This window comes from Babylonia areolata, chromosome 24, assembly GCF_041734735.1.
Source record: "Babylonia areolata isolate BAREFJ2019XMU chromosome 24, ASM4173473v1, whole genome shotgun sequence".
In the NCBI taxonomy this organism is placed as follows: domain Eukaryota; kingdom Metazoa; phylum Mollusca; class Gastropoda; order Neogastropoda; family Buccinidae; genus Babylonia; species Babylonia areolata.
Window position 1 is genome coordinate 8,913,979 of NC_134899.1, and position 20,132 is coordinate 8,934,110.

At 43.0% G+C, this 20,132-nt stretch overlaps 1 protein-coding gene across 1 annotated transcript in view; it reads left to right on the top strand.

Annotated features, from left to right (window-relative positions):
* The window catches only part of LOC143299004 (CD109 antigen-like), a 62,997-nt gene that overhangs the window by 40,718 nt on the left and 2,147 nt on the right, over positions 1–20,132 (top strand). Inside the window, exons 28-35 of the mRNA XM_076612075.1 lie at positions 1,339–1,437; positions 5,212–5,377; positions 11,568–11,773; positions 12,919–13,095; positions 14,248–14,328; positions 14,672–14,932; positions 16,329–16,434; positions 20,129–20,132. The exon at positions 20,129–20,132 is cut by the window's right edge and continues 101 nt beyond it. Coding sequence (XP_076468190.1) covers positions 1,339–1,437; positions 5,212–5,377; positions 11,568–11,773; positions 12,919–13,095; positions 14,248–14,328; positions 14,672–14,932; positions 16,329–16,434; positions 20,129–20,132 — 1,100 coding nt within the window. The remainder of the gene's footprint in view (positions 1–1,338; positions 1,438–5,211; positions 5,378–11,567; positions 11,774–12,918; positions 13,096–14,247; positions 14,329–14,671; positions 14,933–16,328; positions 16,435–20,128) is intronic.

Sequence of the window (20,132 nt, forward strand, 5' to 3'; positions counted from 1 at the left end):
GTGTCACAACACACACACACACACACACACACACACACACACACACACACACACACACACACACAAGACAGTCAAGTGAAAACAAAAATGCTAACGACAGGTGGTTATTTGACTCGTACAGACAACCGTCAAAATATTTAACACATTTCCTGATCGGGTTTATAAACTTTTTTTTTTACCTTAATTGTGGCAGTTATGGGTAGATTCTTGATTTATTGTCATATAGGGTAATCATTTTATTTTAAAGTCATTTAAATGACATTATCTTCATTTTCACGTGACATTGTGTTGATTCTTCAATTATTGTACTTTTTATGAATTTTTGAAATTTTGGGTATTGCGAAATCCTCAAAATTTACAATGTGTAAAAAGATTGGAACTGCTATGAATTAAAATCCAGAGAATATTTTCATACATACTCGTGATAAAACTTCAATAACATGTCATAAAACAATCATGCAAAGTCTCATGGTTGTAGGTTTACTCATCATTGAGCAAGTCCAAGGTGTGTTGTCAAAGCCAGAAATTTGGCGACTTGCGTCGAAATTGAACAAAAAATTATTAATAAACACTTTCGTGATTCAGCAAGCAATCTTTATTGGCAATTTTGTCATTGTTAAAGACATCTTTACAGTGGGAAAACTTATGCATATGATAGAAGAGATGTTCAAGAATTAACTCTCTCCATACGAACGGCGAAAGAGACGACGCTAACAGCGTTTCACCCCAATTATCGTCATCAAAATATTGCAAGCGGAAGGCTCTTTTACTGAAGAGGTGAATGTTGACAAAGAATACCACAATTCTGACGACGGAAGCTAAAGGTTGGGTCATTCAGACACCCACTGGACATCCGAAGGGTCTGTGTAGAGGAGAAGAGAGGACTGGCCGTACTGAGTGAGTTAAAATCCATCAAATACCCAAATCATGACAAAATCTTCATTTTGGTCTCTTTTGCACTGCCGTGTCCCCCCCTTAATGTCCATGCCATTCTTGCGTTATGTTCTTCAATTTTGTATCGCGAAAATAGGTAGCTTTTAAAAAAGAAGGTATTTTGGTGTGCTCTTTTCCATTTTACACCTGTAAATATACATTTTACCAATGAGTATTAAAAAGTCAAACACGGACCACCGGTCTTCTTCTTGCCACTTTCTGTAGCGCTGCCGACTGGCGTGGGAGCATGTTGTTGTGAAGGACTTGCAGCACTGAATGAGCGTCTGTCAGGAAGGCAACTTGGCTGCAGTCGTTGTCTGAGTCCTGAAGTGGCCTAAACGAATGCTTCAGTAGAATTGGTTGTTGTTGTTGTTGTTATCATTATTATCATTATTATTACTTCAGGGAGGATCTGCCAGTGGAGAAGCACTTACGGCTTACGTGGTCATCGCCCTTGCTGAGACGAAACTAAAATACAGGAGCGCCGGTAATTTCACGTTTTGGGTGAGATTGTGTGTTTGTTTATTTGCTTCGTGGTTTTTTTTTATATTGTTGGTTTTGCGGGCTCATGTGTATAAAATAAATGAGTCTTTTTTTTCTTTCTTTTTTTTCGGGGGGTGGGGGGGTGGGGGTGATGTGGGGGGGAGGGAGGGCGAGGAGGGGGAGGGGGGGATTTAGAAGTAACAAACATCCCAAGTGATTAATAATGTTAAAAAGGTCAGGTTATTTTATGCAAAATATAAGGCATCAAGCTGGTGAAAACATTTCGTGGACACAACACACACACACACACACACACACACACACACACACAAAATGTGTGAAGACAGTTATTCAAAACGCTATCAAGTGATGAACGTTAACAAGTGATGAATCCCTCTCCCCCTCCACACACACACACACACACACACACACACACACACACATTCTCGTTCTCTTTCTCTCTCTCTCTCTCTCTCTCTCTCCTCCCTCCCTCCTTCTCTCTAAGTATGTGAGCACCGTTAACCAGAGCCAAGAGACACAGAGCTTTGACACACAACAGACAAAACCTGGAGGAATCTGGTGAATAGTAACTCAGTGCAGCGCCCCGGTGACTCTTCACGGAGTTGCGAAAGAAGAAGAAGAAGAAGATAGAAAAGAAGAAGAAGTTCACCAAGAGGTGTCATCAGTGTTGGATGTTATCAGTCAGTGAACACGTGCACCACGGAACATCTCCCCTGTCCCCTCAACTGACTCTTGTTGGTTGAATATTGTAGGTCCCCACATCTTCCTCATTACATTTTGTTTGTTTGTGTGTGGGGCTCCAACCTCCTATTTTTCCCCACTGTTTTTTTTTTTTTTTTTTTCTGAGGGAGGGTGGATGGGCAGGGGTTCCTCCATCCTCCTATTTTTCCCTTTTCGATTTTTTTCAAATTGTTTTTTATTTCCTTCTTTTTTTTCTTTAACATCTTTTGTTTTTAATATTTTCATCTTCAATTGCATGAACAGTACAACATGACATGAAAAAAAGCAAAAGCAGAGATATATATCAGGCGTTCAACATCAGTCAAAATCATCTTTGTGATTTTCTTCAGATGGAAAATTTTCAAATGATTCAGTGTTCAATAGGTGTTTACCATTGTCTGCTGTTTGTTGTTCATGCGCACTGTGTCTCCTGCATTCACTGTGTGTGTGTGTGTGTGTGTGTGTGTGTGTGTGTGTGTGTGTGTGTGTGTGTGTGTGTGTGCCTCCTCTTCAAAATTGATAATCTATAGAAGTATTGCATATAATAATTGATTATTAGTTATCAATTTTTTTGTCCTAACCCTGTTTTCACCATACCCCCTCTTCCTCTCACATATGCCCTTTCCAATATTTTATATTATGTTTTTCTTTCTCCAGTCACTGACTCTCACCCTCTCCATTTTACATGTTGTACTCTATCTTTTCCACCTTCTGTTCTCTCTCTCTCTCTCTCTCTCTCTCTCTCTCTCTCTCTCCCTCTCTCTCCCTCCCTCTCTCTCTCTCCCTCTCTCTCCCTCCCTCTCTCTCTCTCCCTCTCTCTCCCTCCCTCTCTCTCTCACCCTCCCTCCCTCTCTCTCTCTCCCTCTCTCTCCCTCTCTCTCTCTCCCTGTCTCTCTCTCTCCCATCCTCAGTGCCCACCCGCCTGCCCCCTCCACCTCACCCGCCCCCTTTTCAGTTGAACGATTCTTCCCCTGCCATTAATTTTCAGAAATGATGATGTCTAAGTTATGAACATAATAAATTTCCCCCTTTTTCTCCCCTCTTTCTCTTTTTTCCCCCTTGCATTGAAGTTTATTTCTTTCATTGAAACTCATGTCTGACAGAATTTTGTACAGTTCACATATGTCATTGTAGGAAAATTACACCCTTAAGACATTAGGCAATTGCAATGAACTTCAGAAATAATTAACTTGCAAGGGTATTTCTATTTCACAATACACAAAGAACAAAAAAAAGAAATAATGTAAAAAAATAAATATAATGATGATAATAAAAATAATGATAATAATGATACTAAGAAGAATAAAAAATAGAAAAATAAAATAAAAATGAAAATACACACACACACACACACACACACACACACACACACAGAGTTTCAGTTTCAGTTTCTCAAGGAGGCGTCACTGCGTTCGGACAAATCCATACACGCTACACCACATCTGTTGAGCAGATGCCTGACCAGCAGCATAACCCAACGCGCTTAGTCAGGCCTTGAGTGCATGCTTACATATTTGTGTACCTATGAAAGTGGATTTCATTTTACGTAATTTCGCCAGAGTACAACACTCTCGTTGCCATGGGTTCTTTTTCAGTGCGCCAAGTGCGTGCTGCACACGGGACCTCGGTTTATCGTCTCATCCGAAAGACTAGACGCTCAGTTTGATTTTCCAGTCAAACTTAGGAGAAAGGGCGAGAGCGGGATTCGAACCCACACCCTCACGGACTCTCTGTATTGGCAGCTGAGCGTCTTAACCATTCTGCCACCTTCCTCCACCATTCTACCACACACACAACAAAAGCAAAACAAAACAAACAAACAAAAAACAACAACTAAATATCAGTCATTAAAAATTAAGGATATTTGACTGGCATGTATCAAACACATTCGTCCCCTTAGCACATTTAAGAAACGTCTGTAATCAATGTCTTGTATGACAACCACTTTTGCTTTTAAAGTCTGGAATGTTAGATTACATTCTTGCATTGTGTTCTTCTATTTAGAAGGTGTATCTTCCAAAAGCGGCTAAGTTGAGCTTGCATTTGTCAAATTTACATTGTTAAATGTATATTTTTTTCCAAGAAGTATCAACAGATCGAAAACTGTATCAGTGCGTACACTTTGAGCAATGCCAAACAGTACCATGCTTTCAGTTATTTTAACATGGGTACATGTCACACATTTCACCCTCAGTAACTCTTCAAAATTCTGTCAGAAGTGTTTTGAATGTTGGCATCTCCAAAATATGTGCTCAATGTTGTCCTTTTCATGACTACAAAAATCACATTAATTATTATTTGCAACCCCCATTCCTTTCAGAACAATATTAGTTTCAAGGATTCTGTGTGATATGCGTAACTGGAGCCATTTCAGCTTAATGTCTTGAATTTGGCTTAATTTGTAAAACGCTTCTTTCCATGAAATTTCTGTTTCCATTTTCTCAGACCACTTTGAACAAGATTTTGGAAGTTTGTCATCTAATACCAGAATGTTATAGAATAATCTGGTTCCTTTAGGTTCTGAATATATTATTTTCAATATACTGGGGGTATCATGTGCACAGTTATTTGGCATGCTCAACCTTGTCTGTTGTACATATTTTGTTATGGATGTTTTACAGTTATTAAATGCTAAAAAATGTATATTCATTCCGTATTTCCTATTAAATTCTACTTGTGTGAGGAAAGTTCCGTAATTTGTCAAAAAATGTGCAATACAGTAAACATGCTTAAGAATCCATTGTTTATAATTTATCGTGTTAGTTTCAATTCTTATACTTTCATTTAAGAATATTGGTTCGGAAAATAGCTCAGTTTGTGAACGTGTCTTTGCACGACTGCCAGACTGAATGAAAATAATAATAATAATATTAATAATAATAATAATAATAATAATAATAATAATAATAATAATAATAATAATAATAATAATAATAATAATAATGATAACATCAACATTAATTTTCAGTCTAATATCATCATCTTGGATGAACAGACTATGAATGAATGAACCAGCCTCACTGACTCCTCCTGACCTCACACGCACGCTCACAGAACCAGCTGCAGGGCTCACTGTCCCGTGGCCGCACTTACCTGGAGCAGAGGCTCCCTTACCTGACCGACCCCTACGACCTGGCCATCGTGACGTACGCCCTGCACCTCACCAACAGTACCCAGGCCAACCACGCCTTCACCTTGCTGGCTGCCAAGGCCGTCAGAGGTCAGGGGGAAGGGAGCGGAGAGGGTGGGGGTGTGGTGGTGAGGAGGTTGGGGGTCGACGATGTTTCCGGTGAGGGTGTGATGTGGGGAAGGGAGATGTCAGGGATGAGGGGGGTGAGGGGAGAGGGCGAGTGGGGATATGTCATGGATGAGGGGAGAGAGATGTCTTGTGTGTTGGGGATATGTCAGGTATGAGGGGAGAGAGATGTCTGGTGTATTGGGGGATATGTCAGGGATGAGGGGAGAGAGATGTCTTGTGTGTTGGGGATATGTCAGGTATGAGGGGAGAGAGATGTCTTGTGTGTTGGGGATATGTCATGGATGAGGGGAGAGAGATGTCTTGTGTGTTGGGGATATGTCAGGGATGAGGGGAGAGAGATGTCTGGTGTATTGGGGGATATGTCAGGTATGAGGGGAGAGAGATGTCTTGTGTGTTGGGGATATGTCAGGGATGAGGGGAGAGAGATGTCTTGTGTGTTGGGGATATGTCAGGGATGAGGGGAGAGAGATGTCTTGTGTGTTGGGGATATGTCAGGGATGAGGGGGGAGAGATGTCTTGTGTGTTGGGGATATGTCAGGGATGAGGGGAGAGAGATGTCTTGTGTGTTGGGGATATGTCAGGGATGAGGGGAGAGAGATGTCTTGTGTGTTGGGGGATATGTCAGGGATGAGGGGGGAGAGATGTCTTGTGTGTTGGGGATATGTCAGGGATGAGGGGGGAGAGATGTCTTGTGTGTTGGGGGATATGTCAGGGATGAGGGGGGAGAGATGTCTTGTGTGTTGGGGATATGTCAGGGATGAGGGGGGAGAGATGTCTTGTGTGTTGGGGGGATGTCAGGGATGAGGAGGGTGAGGGGAGAGAGATGTCTTGTGTGTTGTGGATATGTCAGGGATGAGGGGGGAGAGATGTCTTGTGTGTTGGGGGGATGTCAGGGATGAGGAGGGTGAGGGGAGAGAGATGTCTTGTGTGTTGGGGATATGTCAGGGATGAGGGGGGAGAGATGTCTTGTGTGTTGGGGGGATGTCAGGGATGAGGAGGGTGAGGGGAGAGAGATGTCTTGTGTGTTGGGGATATGTCAGGGATGAGGGGGGAGAGATGTCTTGTGTGTTGGGGGGATGTCAGGGATGAGGAGTGTGAGGGGAGAGAGATGTCTTGTGTGTTGGGGATATGTCAGGGATGAGGGGGGAGAGATGTCTTGTGTTTTGGGGGGATGTCAGGGATGAGGAGTGTGAGGGGAGAGAGATGTCTGGTGGGAGGGGCGGGGAGGGGGGAGGGGCGAGTGGGAAGATGTCAGGGATGAGGGGAGAGAGGGGAGAGAGATGTCTTGCGTGTTGTTGGGGGAGATGTCAGGGATGAGGGGAGAGAGATGTCTGGTGAGGGTGTGGGGGTGGGGATATGTCAGGGATGAGGGAGGTGAGGGGAGAGAGATGCCTGGTGGGGGCACCAGAACTATTATATTTGGTTCGGTGACTTGGCAATATTATTCACAATACAGAATGAAACATTGACGGCAACCCCCAAATGTGCAGAAAAGGAAGGAAGAAACAACCTTCCTGTGGACTGACCTGTTATATGTTTTTTCAATGCAGAATAGTAAATTTATAGTGTGCCCCGAGGACGAAAAAAGAAATTATGTATAATGAACAGTAGTGCTAGCAGAAAATGATAACTGATTCGATCCAATTCCATGGTCTTGTGAGGGACTGGGAAAGAAATCAACACAACGTGGAAGCAATTCTGGACGTCGCATAGAAATGAGCTGATAATGTATTGCTACTAGTCACAATTATAGAAATGAGCTGATAATGTATTGCTACTAGTCACAATTATAGAAATGAGCTGATAATGTATTGCTACTAGTCACAATTATAGAAATGAGCTGATAATGTATTGCTACTAGTCACAATTATAGAAATGAGCTGATAATGAGCTAGTAACAATAAGTAAACATGAATGAACTCAAGCAGATAATCTATAACATATAAATGAACTCAGCCTGTTTAGAAATAATCATAGTTACAACTCGAGTGATTCATCAAGGGGGGCGGGGGGGGGAGCCAAAACATCAATCACCATGAAGAAACAACACGGACATTGCTCTGCGATAGGATCAGAGGCACTAGGCGAGACATCGGCAACAAAAAATTCCGTTATCATCATCAGTATATATATAAAAAAAAATTATAATTTATTTTCAAAAAGCAACTACAAAAGGGAAAGTAATAACATTGACAACGGCGATGGTTGCACATGTGCACATAATTCATTAAGCAACCATCGGGAAAACGGCGAAACAGATGTCCGACATAGCGGGCTAAATAAACAAAAGGGTCATACACACGAAATGTTACATGTCTGTCTGAGTGTGTATGTGTGCGTGCCTGAAATCTGATTGAATGACACAGGAAACGAATGATGAGCGCCCAAATGGCAGCCGTCAGTCGGCTCTACCGAGGAAGGCAGCCTGTTGTGTAAATGAACTCGTGTTTGTAAAGCGCTTAGAGCTTGGTCTCCGACCGACGATAAGCGCTATATGAGTATCCATATCAATCAATCAGTCAATGTTCTCATTTATACTTGTAAATTTATATCATGACAAACGTGTTACAGCATGTCGTCACTCATTGTCATTTTGCCCACATGCAGTAAATCAAAATCGCCGTCAAGTTTCAGCAGGCATACTCAACTCTTCATAGTGCGCCCTCGTACACCTACACACATGCGCCCATGCACACATACACACACACGTACATACACGCACGCACGTACCTCCCCCCTGTGTCCCCCCTCCCCCCTCACGCCCCCTACACGCACACACACATCTAAAGCTCGCGCGTATTTCTCAATGTCATTAACACGAGGACATAAATTCTCTCAACTCATTCTAAACATGAACATCGATAACAAGCTTAGAATGACACACAGTCTTAACAGCAGCAAGAGCTAAATCGTGAATGAGTTAAAATATCGAACTGGGAAGGAGGGGTGGGGGGGGGTGGGGGGGTAGGGGAGGGAGGAGTCAGTTGGTCAACACCCAACACAAGCTGTAATTCTCCTGTGGATCACCATCATTCTGCTCTAACCAGAAGTTGTACCGAGCAGTGAATAAAGGGAGCACACAGCATAAATCGTGATCAGGTAGAAAACCAAATTTCCAACATGGACACACACACACACACACACACACACACACACACACACAAGCTTGCATCATTGTTTGTTTCACTGTCAGCAGTTACGTACCTTCTTGCCCAAGTATTTCAAAGAGAATAACTATTCTGCAGATGACTTTTGGAAAGTTATTTCTGACGAGGTTCTTATGGTCGAACTTTAACAGGCAATTAGTTCATAGCCCTATTTCTACATTCCTTTAATGTACTTCAGTTTCAGTTTCAGTTTCAGTAGCTCAAGGAGGCGTCACTGCGTTCGGACAAATCCATATACGCTACACCACATCTGCCAAGCAGATGCCTGACCAGCAGCGTAACCCAACGCGCTTAGTCAGGCCTTGAGGAAAAAAAAGAAAAAGAAAAAAAAAGGTGAATAAATAATAGATAAGCTTACACAAATAAATTAATAAATAAATAAATAATAACTATAATGTTAAAAATAATGTACTTCAGAATTGCGTTAATGGTTTCTGATTATTATTATTATCATTATTGAATTGTTACTGTCAAATGTAATTGCATGTTCGTTATGCATTTTTTGGGTAGTTTTCTACCTTTCTGTTTTCCTCTTCCCTCTCTCACCCCCCGTCCCCCCATCGCCACCCCCACCACTTGTTTTTGACTCACTTGTGAAAACAAAGTGAGTCTATGTTTTAACCCGGTGTTCGGTTGTCTGTGTGTGTGTGTGTGTGTGTGTGTGTGTGTGTGTGTCCGTGGTAAACATTAACATTGCCATTTTCTCTGCAAATACTTTGTCAGTTGACACCAAATTTGGGATGAAAATAGGAAAAATTCAGTTCTTTCCAGTCATCTTGTTTAAAACAATATTGCACCTATGGGAAGGGCACAAAATATAAAAAAAGAAACCTTTTTTTTTTAACCCCGAAGCTTTATAATAACAAATACAGAACACATTTTAACGATAGGATTTCTTTTAAGTGTATCACAAGTGAATCCTGAAGGCCTTGCCTCTCTTGTTTGTTTGATCGTCTAATATCACTGATAGTGAAAAGATGCTAAACTAAAGAACGAACACACACAAGCGCGCGCTCATTTAGAGATTACACAGCTCAAACATGTTGTGCAGTGTGCTGTCAGTCCGTGGTGAGCGACTGTCACGGTGCGGCAATGTAGACTCCCATACCGTCCTTGCCCAACACATGAAACATGGTCAATTTTACGACGGGGAAAGAGTTCCCTTGGTCCACACACCTGTTGTCAGCTATGTGCACGTTCACTTGCTTATTTATCCCTTTGTGTGTGTGTGTGTGTGTGTGTGTGGTGTGTGTGTGCCTAGAGTTGACTTAATCAAGATTTTGCGCCTTTTAAATATTATTATTAGTAGTAGTATTTTTATGTATTTATCTATTATTATTATTAGTAGTAGTAGTAGTATGTTTTAAAATGTATTTATTTATCGTTTTTAAAAATATTTATTATTATTATTATCATTATTATCTTTTTTTTTAATTTTCTAATTCTTTTAACAAATATTTATTTATTCATTTATTTATTTATCTATTTATCTTGTTTTTTCTCAAGGCCTGACTAAGCGCGTTGGGTTACGCTGCTGGTCAGGCATCTGCTTAGCAGATGTGGTGTAGCGTATATGGATTTGACCGAACGCAGTGACGCCTCCTTGAGCTATGTCATAAATACGTTTACGACAGAGATTAAAAACAATATTAGAGTGGAGAATTACGCACCATACTCTTCATAATTTTACCCCTTTCCCCATATATACATATGCATAATCCCAGTCACACACATCGAGGAACCACGGACCTTTATGTGCCTTTGTCTGTACAAGAGGGGTACCGCTTACTAGAAAAAGCATCATGGAGCAAAGTTAGGGAAGTATATCAGCAAAATGGCAAAGTTTTAAATAAAAGTATAAATAATATTCAACAACAGAAATCTATCAATCGATCAAATACTTTCAGTGATTTATTCAGATTAAGGCAAATTCAGGCATTATCAAACAGGATAAAGCTGAACGCTTTTATAACAGTTCAGCAGAGATGTTAAATGCATATGTGGAGAATCTATTTCAAGCAAACACATACTCTTTGAATGTCAGAGTCTGAAATCGTTTTTACCAAACTTCTCGGAAAATTCTTTTGAATGTATTTTTGACAATTTCAAGATGTTATCTGCTATTGCAGAAGGTTTGCTGCATAGTCCAATTGGACATTTGTTATAATTGTTACAGTTGTTTGATGTTAGCGTTTCCTTCTATATTGTCCCTATGTCTCCCCTTTTAATGTCTTATTTTTTCCAATGCTCTGTATCTTCACCACCTCCCTCCCCCCACACACACACACATATGCGCACACACACATACACACACATCATTCATCACCCTCTGCCCAATACCGTCCCCCCACCCCACCCCCACACACACACACCTTTTTTTTCCGTGTAATATCACTTAAAGTGGAAGACGTTAAACTGAAGACTACTACTACACATCAATGATATACACAGATACCCAAACATCGAAATAAACATGTATATATAATCAAGGTAATAACTGATAATCAGATCTGAAAAAAAAATGCATGCCAGAGCGTGAGTATGTGGAATGTGACATCTTAAATCAAAGTTTTCTTGAACTGCATTGTTTTTATATGTCTTATGTCTACTTTTCGAATGCTATTTTATGCCTCTTTTATTCACATCCTTTATTTGATTTTGTATTGCACGTGCATGGCTGTGATGATGTATGTATGGTTTACTCTAAGTTACCTTTTAAAGGTATATGTTGTGTTGTTGTCTTCTGTGATTATTTATTGTACACATGGGTTGCCATCTAAACATTTTATGTCTTTTATGCATACATGTTGAATGACTGTGATTTCCGTGTATTGTTTATGTGTTTTACACCACAAATGGATTTCTCTTGTTGAAATAATACAGTATTCTGTACTATGTAATCTGTATCGAAGAACCACTGCAGCGTGATGGGACCCTCCAGGCCAGAGTCATATTTCAGATATCATATTTCTGTTCCCCGCCAGAGTCTTTCACGGTCCACTGGGAACGGTCCAGGAAGGTGAGGCAACACCGCTACTCCTGGCAACGTCAGACTGACGCCATCAGCATCGAGATGACGTCATACGCTTTGCTGACGTACATGGTCCGCGGTGACGTGGCAGGGGCACTGCCCATCGTTCGCTGGTTGACCATGCAGAGGGGGCCACAGGGAGGGTTCATCTCCACACAGGTCAGTGTGTGTGTGTGTGCGTGTGTGTGTGTGTGTGTGTGTGTGTGTGTGTGTGTGTGTGTGTGTTTGTGTGTGTGTGTGTGTGTGTGTGGACATGGAGTGTGTGTGTATTTATGTGTGATTGTGTATGTATATGCGTGTGTCTATGTGCATGTGTGTATTCGTGCGCGCGTGTGTATGTGTGTGTGTGTGTGATTTTGTTCTTCTCCATTTTATAGAGCTGTGGTCTCATGGGTAGAGTGCTGGATTCTCGCCCGGGCTTCCTGAGTTCGATTCCCCTGGTACCTGGCTGGTCAAAGGAACAGATTTTTGCGACCTCCCATGTCAACATAATTATGTGCTGACCTGAACCCCCTTCATGTCTGTACGCACGCAGATCAAGTACACACGTCAAAGAAAGTGTAACGGGGTCACAAGGAATATGAATATTGGAGGGGGGGGGGGGGCTAGTACATAACAAGATACGAACATAAATCGAAAATCATACACAAAGAGAGATACAGTGGAAATTAGGATACATACAAGTGCATATCAATATAAAAACTTGTGCATACTCACACACGCACACACTGCACACACACACACACACACACACACACACACACACACACACACACACACACACACACACACACACACACACACACATTCGTTTGAACAGAAGCTGTATATTACATATTGATGGGGCTGATGAATCGATCTTCAGGGATATTTTTACGTATGTGTGTGTGTGTGTGTGTATGAGAGAGAGAGAGAGAGAGAGAGAGAGAGAGAGAGAGAGAGAGAGAGAGAGAGAGTGTATGCGTGACTGAAACCTGATTGAATGACACAGGAGACGATTGATGAGAGTCCAGAGACAGCTGTCAATCGGCTCTACTCAGGTAGCAGCCTGCTGTGCAAATGACTACGTGTTTGTAAAGCATTTACAATGATAGGCGCTATGTAAGTATCCAAGTATCTGCCTGTCTCCCTCTTCTCTCGCGTCCTTCCCATCTCTCCCTCTTTTTCTTGCCCCCTCTCCCCTCACACCCTTTCTCTATATCTCTCTCTATGCATTGAAGAAGAGTGAAGACGATGCATGCCCTGTGACCTATGACCAATGACCCCCCCCCCCCACCCCCCCACTCCTCTCCCTTCCCCCGCAGGACACGGTGACGGCCCTCCAGGCCCTGTCCCTGGTGGCCACAGAGATCTACCAGCCCTCCTTCTCCCCCATCACCGTCACCGTGCTGTGGAGGGTGGGAGGGGCAGTGCACAGCATCTCTCTCACCATGGACAACTCCACCCGGGGACTGCTGCAGTCAGCTGCCATACCCATCCACGTGAGATACAGAGAGAGAGAGGGAGAGAGAGAGAGAGAGGGAGAGGAGGACAGAGAGACAGAGATAGACAGAGAGAGGGAGAGAGAGATAGAGAGGGAGAGGGAAGGAGAAGAGGGAGAGGGAAGGGAGAGAGAGAGAGAGACAGAGAGAGAGGGAGAGAGGGGGAAGGTAGAGAGAGAGAGAGATGGAAGGAGAAAGAGGGAGAGGGAAGGGGGAGAGAGGAACGGGGGGGGGGGAGGGAGGGGGGAGAGACAGAGATGAAAAACATATATGTCTGAGTGTGTATGTGTGCGTGCCTGAGTCCTGATTGAATGACACAGGAAACGAATGATGAGCGCCCAATGGCAGCCATCAGTCAGCTCTACCCAGGTAGGCAGCCTGTTGTGCAAATGACCCCGTGTTTGTAAAGCGCTTAGAGCTTGGTCTCCACCGAGGATAGGCGCTGTATAAGTATCCATATCATTCAATCAATCAGAGAGAGAGAGAGAGGGGGGGGGGGGGGGGGGTTGAATAGTTCGGACAGTGCAATTTCCTTTTATCGGCAGAAAGCTGTGTTTTCCTATCCGGCCGAGAGAGATACGGGCATATGACATACTGTTGCTGTTTTACTATGACTTTTCTCTTTGTAGAATTGTGGGAACGGTCAAGTGTGAGAGAAGGTATCTATGATAAATATGAAATGTATGTACAATTCGTGATTGGTTTTTTTTTCACACAACGTGCTTGGTTTGTATCATAATGTGTTATTTTTGGTTTTACATGATGTAGTGTATTCATGTACTAGTTATCGTTGTTCTCACAGAATGTGTTACTTTTGCAAAGTGTGTACGTGTGTGCTATTTGTTGTTGTTGTCACACAATGTGTTACGTTTGCAGTGTATATACTGTTTGTTTATAGGTGTTTTCTTTTACAAAATGTGTCAGGTTTGTATTTAATGCATTGTTTGTTATTGCTGTTTTCACAAACTAACGTAATTTAGTTATTGATGTTTTCACTCACTGTGCGAGATTTGTAGTGTACCTACTATTTGCAATTGTTGTTTTCACACAACGCATTTTGTTTGTTTAATAATTATTAATTGTCATTGTTGTTTTAACAGAATGTGGTAGGTTTGTGTGTGTATGCGCTATTTGCTATTGCGGTTTTGACAGAATAACGTGATACCGCCATATGTCACCATCCAAGCCAGACCCTTCAGGGCGAACACGGTCAACTCGAATGCTGTGGCAGAGGTAAGCTTTGGCAGAGTGGGTGTGTTTTGGTGTCTGTTTACATGTAGATAGGATGTTAGTGTGTGTGTGTGTGTGTGTGTGTGTGTGTGTGTGTGTGTGTGTGCGTGCGTGTGTGTGTGAGTGTGTGTGTGTGTGGTGTGTGTGTGTGTGTATGTGTGTGACAAATACAGTGCAAATCAATTACGCGTGGACATTTTTTTTTTTTTTTTTTTTTTTTTTTTTTTTTGTGAGTTAGACAGACTGCACGCTCTCAGATCTAGGGCCGACCATTATTTTCTTACATCTTTTCTTAAAAAAAAAAAAGAAAAAAAAAAAAAGATTTTTACATTCCACTCAAATCCAGGTGACCTTGGACTACAACGTTCTCGCCGATACCAACCAGTTCCCCTTCGTGCTGACTTGGCACGTGCGGCCCGTGGATGACAGTCGCTTCGTTCTGGAGGTGGAGGGGAAACGTGTGGACGGGCAGGAAGGCAGCATGACGGTGATAGACGTGGGACTGCTGACTGGCTATGACGTGGATGAGGACAGTGCGCTGTTCCACACCGCCACGGCCACCAACACGGAGCTCAAAGGCCGTCACTACATCCTCTACTTCGACCAGGTACTTAGGGTGTGGGGGTGGGAGACACATAGCTCAAAGGCCGTCACTATATCCTCTACTTCGACCAGGTACTTAGGGTGTGGGGTGGGAGACACATAGCTCAAAGGCCGTCACTATATCCTCTACTTAGACCAGGTACTTAGGGTGTGGGGGTGGGAAACACATAGCTCAAAGGCCGTCACTATATCCTCTACTTAGACCAGGTACTTAGGGTGTGGGGGTGGGAGACACATAGCTCAAAGGCCGTCACTATATCCTCTACTTCGACCAGGTACATAGGGTGTGGGGGTGGGAAACACATAGCTCAAAGGCCGTCACTACATCCTCTACTTTCTTTGCTATGTCCAACCGCCTTTCCTCCGGGGGGCGGAGTTTTGGGGAGAGGAAGTTGACGATCAGCGACAAGAGTAGAGGCCTGAAACAGCGTCATACTGTGGGCACGGAGCGTGTATGGAACTCCGTCAACCCATCGTCAGCGTGGCTCTGAAGCCTGAGTATTTGGTGCTGTTGCACGTCTGTACAGCTGGCTGGCTTTGTTGGCTGGCATTCTTGTCAGGTGACTAAGTCACTTTATGCGTTGGCGCGCTGTGCGCTGGTTGACAGATGTAGCATCAACCGTCTTTCTGATGTCCACGTTTCTGAACCGCTCCTTCCTGGTTTTTGCCGGCTGCTCGACGGAGTCATCTCATCTCACAAGTTGCGAGCTTGAGCTCCAGGGCTTTGTCCAGAGTCCAGGTCTGACAAACACACACACACACACACACACACACACACACACACACACACACACACACAAAACGCCGGCGGTAAGACCAGGCTCCTACAACCTGTACGGGCTCATCAAAAAAAACAAAAGCAAAAAAACCTACCCCTTAATGGGACTCGGCGGAGGGGTGAAACAGGCATTCATTTATTTTATCTTTGCACTTGGTAAATTCCCATGCCCAGAATGACTCTCCTTCCTGTCTTTGCGAACTGAAGCTTCACAGACCATTGATAATTAGAAACAGTTGGGTTTTTTTAACCTGGACACACAGATTCTCCTCCTCCTCCTCCTCCTCCTCCTTCTTCTTCTTCTTCTTCTTCTTCTTCTTCTCATGATCATCATGATCATTGATATTATCATTATTACTATTATTATCAATTATTATCATTATTATTATTATTATTATTATTATTATTATTATTATCATTATTATTATTATTATTAGCAGCAGCAGTGGTATTTTTCTTGCTGTTGCCAGTTTTGTTGATCTTGTTGATTTGCGCATATGTTGTTCCACGCAGATGTTTTGTCTGTTGGAACCATTTTGTCATCATGTATATCGCTGTTCTGTAGCACATGATAACAGGTTTTTGTTGTTGGTGGTGATGTTGTTGTTTTTGCCTGCTCCAGATTGACGGAACAGGAGTCCGTGTCGTCTTACCCATGGTGGTCTCCAGCGGCATACCTGTCAACACTGAAGCTGGCGTCATCCGTATCTATGACTACTATGAAAACGGTGGGTGATGCTACTGCTACTACTACTGCTACTGCTGCTGCTGCTACGACTACTACTACTACTACTACTACTACTACTAGTAATAATAATAATAACAATGATAATGATAATGATGATAGTAATAATCGCGATACTACTACTACTACTAATACTACTACTACTATTGTGACGTTCGTCCTTCGTATTCGAAGATGACCAAGGCTTCAAATATCAAGTGGAAGATCGGTAGCTGTGGGTCCAGAGGTGACTGATGGGACCAGTCCGGACCCTGAAGGCTCTCCCACATGTGGGACACAAGTGAGTGGGTGCTGTCGTGGCAGTGGATGCTGCTCGGGCCTTGCGCACTGCTCGCTTTCGTTGCGCCTCGGTGATGCGCCTAGCTTCAGTGCACGGGCTCCTGTGGGGATTTTGCAGCGCCAAGCTGGACGGTCCGGAGCAAGCCCCCCAACGTGTTGCTGTTGACGCTCAGTTCTTTTGTTGTTGTTTTTTTGTTGTTTTTTTAAGGACTAACTAAGCGCGTTGGGTTACGCTGCTTGGCAGATGTGGTGTAGCGTATATGGATTTGTCCGAACGCAGTGACGCCTCCTTGAGCTACTGAAACTGAAACTGCTCAGGTCTTTGAAGGACGCTACTACTACTGCTACTACTACGACGACGGTATTTATATGGCGTAAACTCCACATGTAAGACCCCCACATCAAACAATACACACACAGACTCAGTTTCTCAAGGAGGCATTACTGCGTTCGGACAAATCCATATGCGCTAAACCACATCTGCTAGGCAGATGCCTGACAGTAGCATAACCGAACGCGCTTGTCAGGCCTTGAGTGCATGCATATATATATATATTTGTGTACCTATCAGAGTGGGTTTCATTTTGCAGCATTTTGCCAGAGGACAACACTCTCGTTGCCATGGGTTCATTTTCAGTGCGCCAAGTGCGTGCTGCGCACGGGACCTCGGTTTATCGTCTCATCCGAAAGACTAGACACTCAGTTTGATTTTCCAGTCAAACTTGGGAGAAAGGGCGAGAGCGGGATTCGAACCCACACCCTCATGGAGTCTCTGTATTGGCAGAGGAGCGTCTTAACCATTCTGCCACCTTCCTCCATACACACAGTCATAGAGTGCATAGTAACCGCACACGAATGCACTCAAGAGGAAAAGAAAGACTTACTGGTCACCGTCCAGATTCCTGCTGTGAACAAGATGTAAACTATTTGGACGAGTACCTCTTCCGCGATGAAACAATATTTCTCAAGGCCTGACTAAACGCGTTGGGTTACGCTGCTGGTCAGGCATCTGCTTGGCAGATGTGGTGTAGTGTATATGGACTTGTCCGAACGCCGTGACGCCTCCTTGAGCTACTGATAGTGATACTGATGAAAGAATAGGAACACCAACATTATCCGAAGGTGGGGCAGCTTCTGAGATCTGAGATCCTTGTCCAAGGTAGGCATCAGTGCCATGCTTTGTGATTTTCACTGTGCGGTCTTCCACGCATCCCTGTGTGAGTCTGGGTCTTGTATCAGCTGGCAAGACTTTATTTGAATTCAGTGATAATGATGATATTTGATATTTTTTGTTTAGCCCTTTCTTCCCTAAAAGGGAGCTTAAAGCCCTTTACAATAACATCAAATACATACACACAAAAATACTTTAAAAGAAAGGGAAAAAAATAATGATTTAACACACAGAAGCATAAAACATAATCAAAAATTACGCGAATTACATTACTTAATCACACACACACACACACACACACACACACACACACACACACACACACACACACACACACACACACACACACACACAGAGAGAGAGAGAGAGAGAGAGAGAGAGAGAGAGAGAGTTTGCATGGCTTTTAACTGAATGCCATGAGAAAGATATGGCAGGTCTATCCATAGGCGTTTTCAAAAAGACGTGTTTTCAGACCAGTTTTAAAAGATTGAAGTGAGGGAGAGTAGCGAAGATCATGAGGTAAACTCTTCCAGACAGATGGAGCGGAATGGAAAAAGGAAGAATCACCGAAGTGATAAATCTTCAAAATAACCTCTGTCGGCAGAAATAGATATGTAAGTAGGGGTGGGGGTGCTGACTGTACAAATGTGATGTCTATTGCCCAGTCCTGAATTTTGTCTGCCAACCATACTGCTCTTAGTCAAGCTTCTCATCCAAATGACCAGCGCTCAGATAGATCACCACCCAGGTTACAGTGGGGGGGGGGGGGAGGTGGACAAGGGGGACTGGCGGGGGGAGGTGTGTATGTGTATGGGAGAGGGGGCGCGGGGGGGGGGGGGGGTAGGTAAAGTAAAACTTACGGTCCGTAGTTGGGACTCGAACCCAAGCATACTCGCTTCCTAGTCGTGCGCGTTACCGCTCGGCCACTGCTCCATTGATGCGCTTGACTGAAACATGGATGTGTGAAGCTTTCTTGTGGACAGTTCGACCGCGTCTTCTTTAGCTGTGTAATTACGGTGGTAACATGAACAGATCCATTATCACGCTTTGACAGATGAGAGGACTCCCCCCCCCCCCCCCGCCAACCTCCAACAGGAAACTGCTAAAACAAAAATGTCAGGACACACACACACACACACACACTCACACATACACATATATGCGCACGTGTATGTATGTACATGTGTGTGTGTGTGTGTGTGTGTGTGTGCGTGTGTGTGTGCGCGCGCGCAGCAATATGGTGCTTTGAAAATGTAAATTTTACTGAAAAATCAGTACTGAAATTTTTGAAACCCTTGTTCAGATTGAATAGGAATGGAGAAACTAGTATTTAACCAATCAATGTTTCAGTGAAATTTAGATTGGCTCGATAGTGGACTAGCTTGGTGTTATCAAACGCAGAAAAATATTCTGGAAAAATATAGGCCCTACTTGATATTATCAAATCTATACAGAAATGGTATTAATTCTTCAAAATGGATGAGTTATATCAGACACACAGAAACCGGGTATGACTGTGTTTGGGCTGTTCAACCCTTCTTGGATCGGGAATCTTTCTGCAAGAATGTCAATATAGCGCTGAATGATAGTTTTCAAAATTCATGGAGACAGGCTCTCCAAATCAGTAATAAATGTTTATTCTATCGAAATTACAAAAGTTATTTTGGGAAGAGAAAAAAATATACATGTCAAATGCCTGACAATTACGTTATCAGATTTCGATGTAGAAGTCTTAAGTTGGAAATAAAATAAAGACACAATGGCATACCACGAGAGTTACGGTAATGCAAGTAATTGTAATATGTCTGTGATTGGTGATTAGTTCCATTTTATAGCGGAATGTCCCAAGTATGATCAGTTTCGAAAAAGGTATGTGCCGAGAATATATTTGTCTCCGGAATCGGTTTTTAACTTTTGCAATATGCTGAAAGGAGGCCAAAAATCTATTTCAGCTGTATGTGAGTTTATCAAATTTGCAAATGCTCTTTAAATAATATTTTTGGGGTTAAAAGACGTTTGTGTTTTCTGAGAAACACTTCTATGTGACGTCGTTATGCATTTGGAAATGTTTAATCTGGGCATGAAATCTTTATTTTGTGGTAATCTTCCATACTCCAATAAGAGTGAAAGGATGATTAAAACTTGAAACACGCGTGTGTGTGTGTGTGTGTGTGTGTGTGTGTGTGTGTGTGTGTGTGTGTGTGTGTGTGTGTGTGTGTGTGTACAGACCA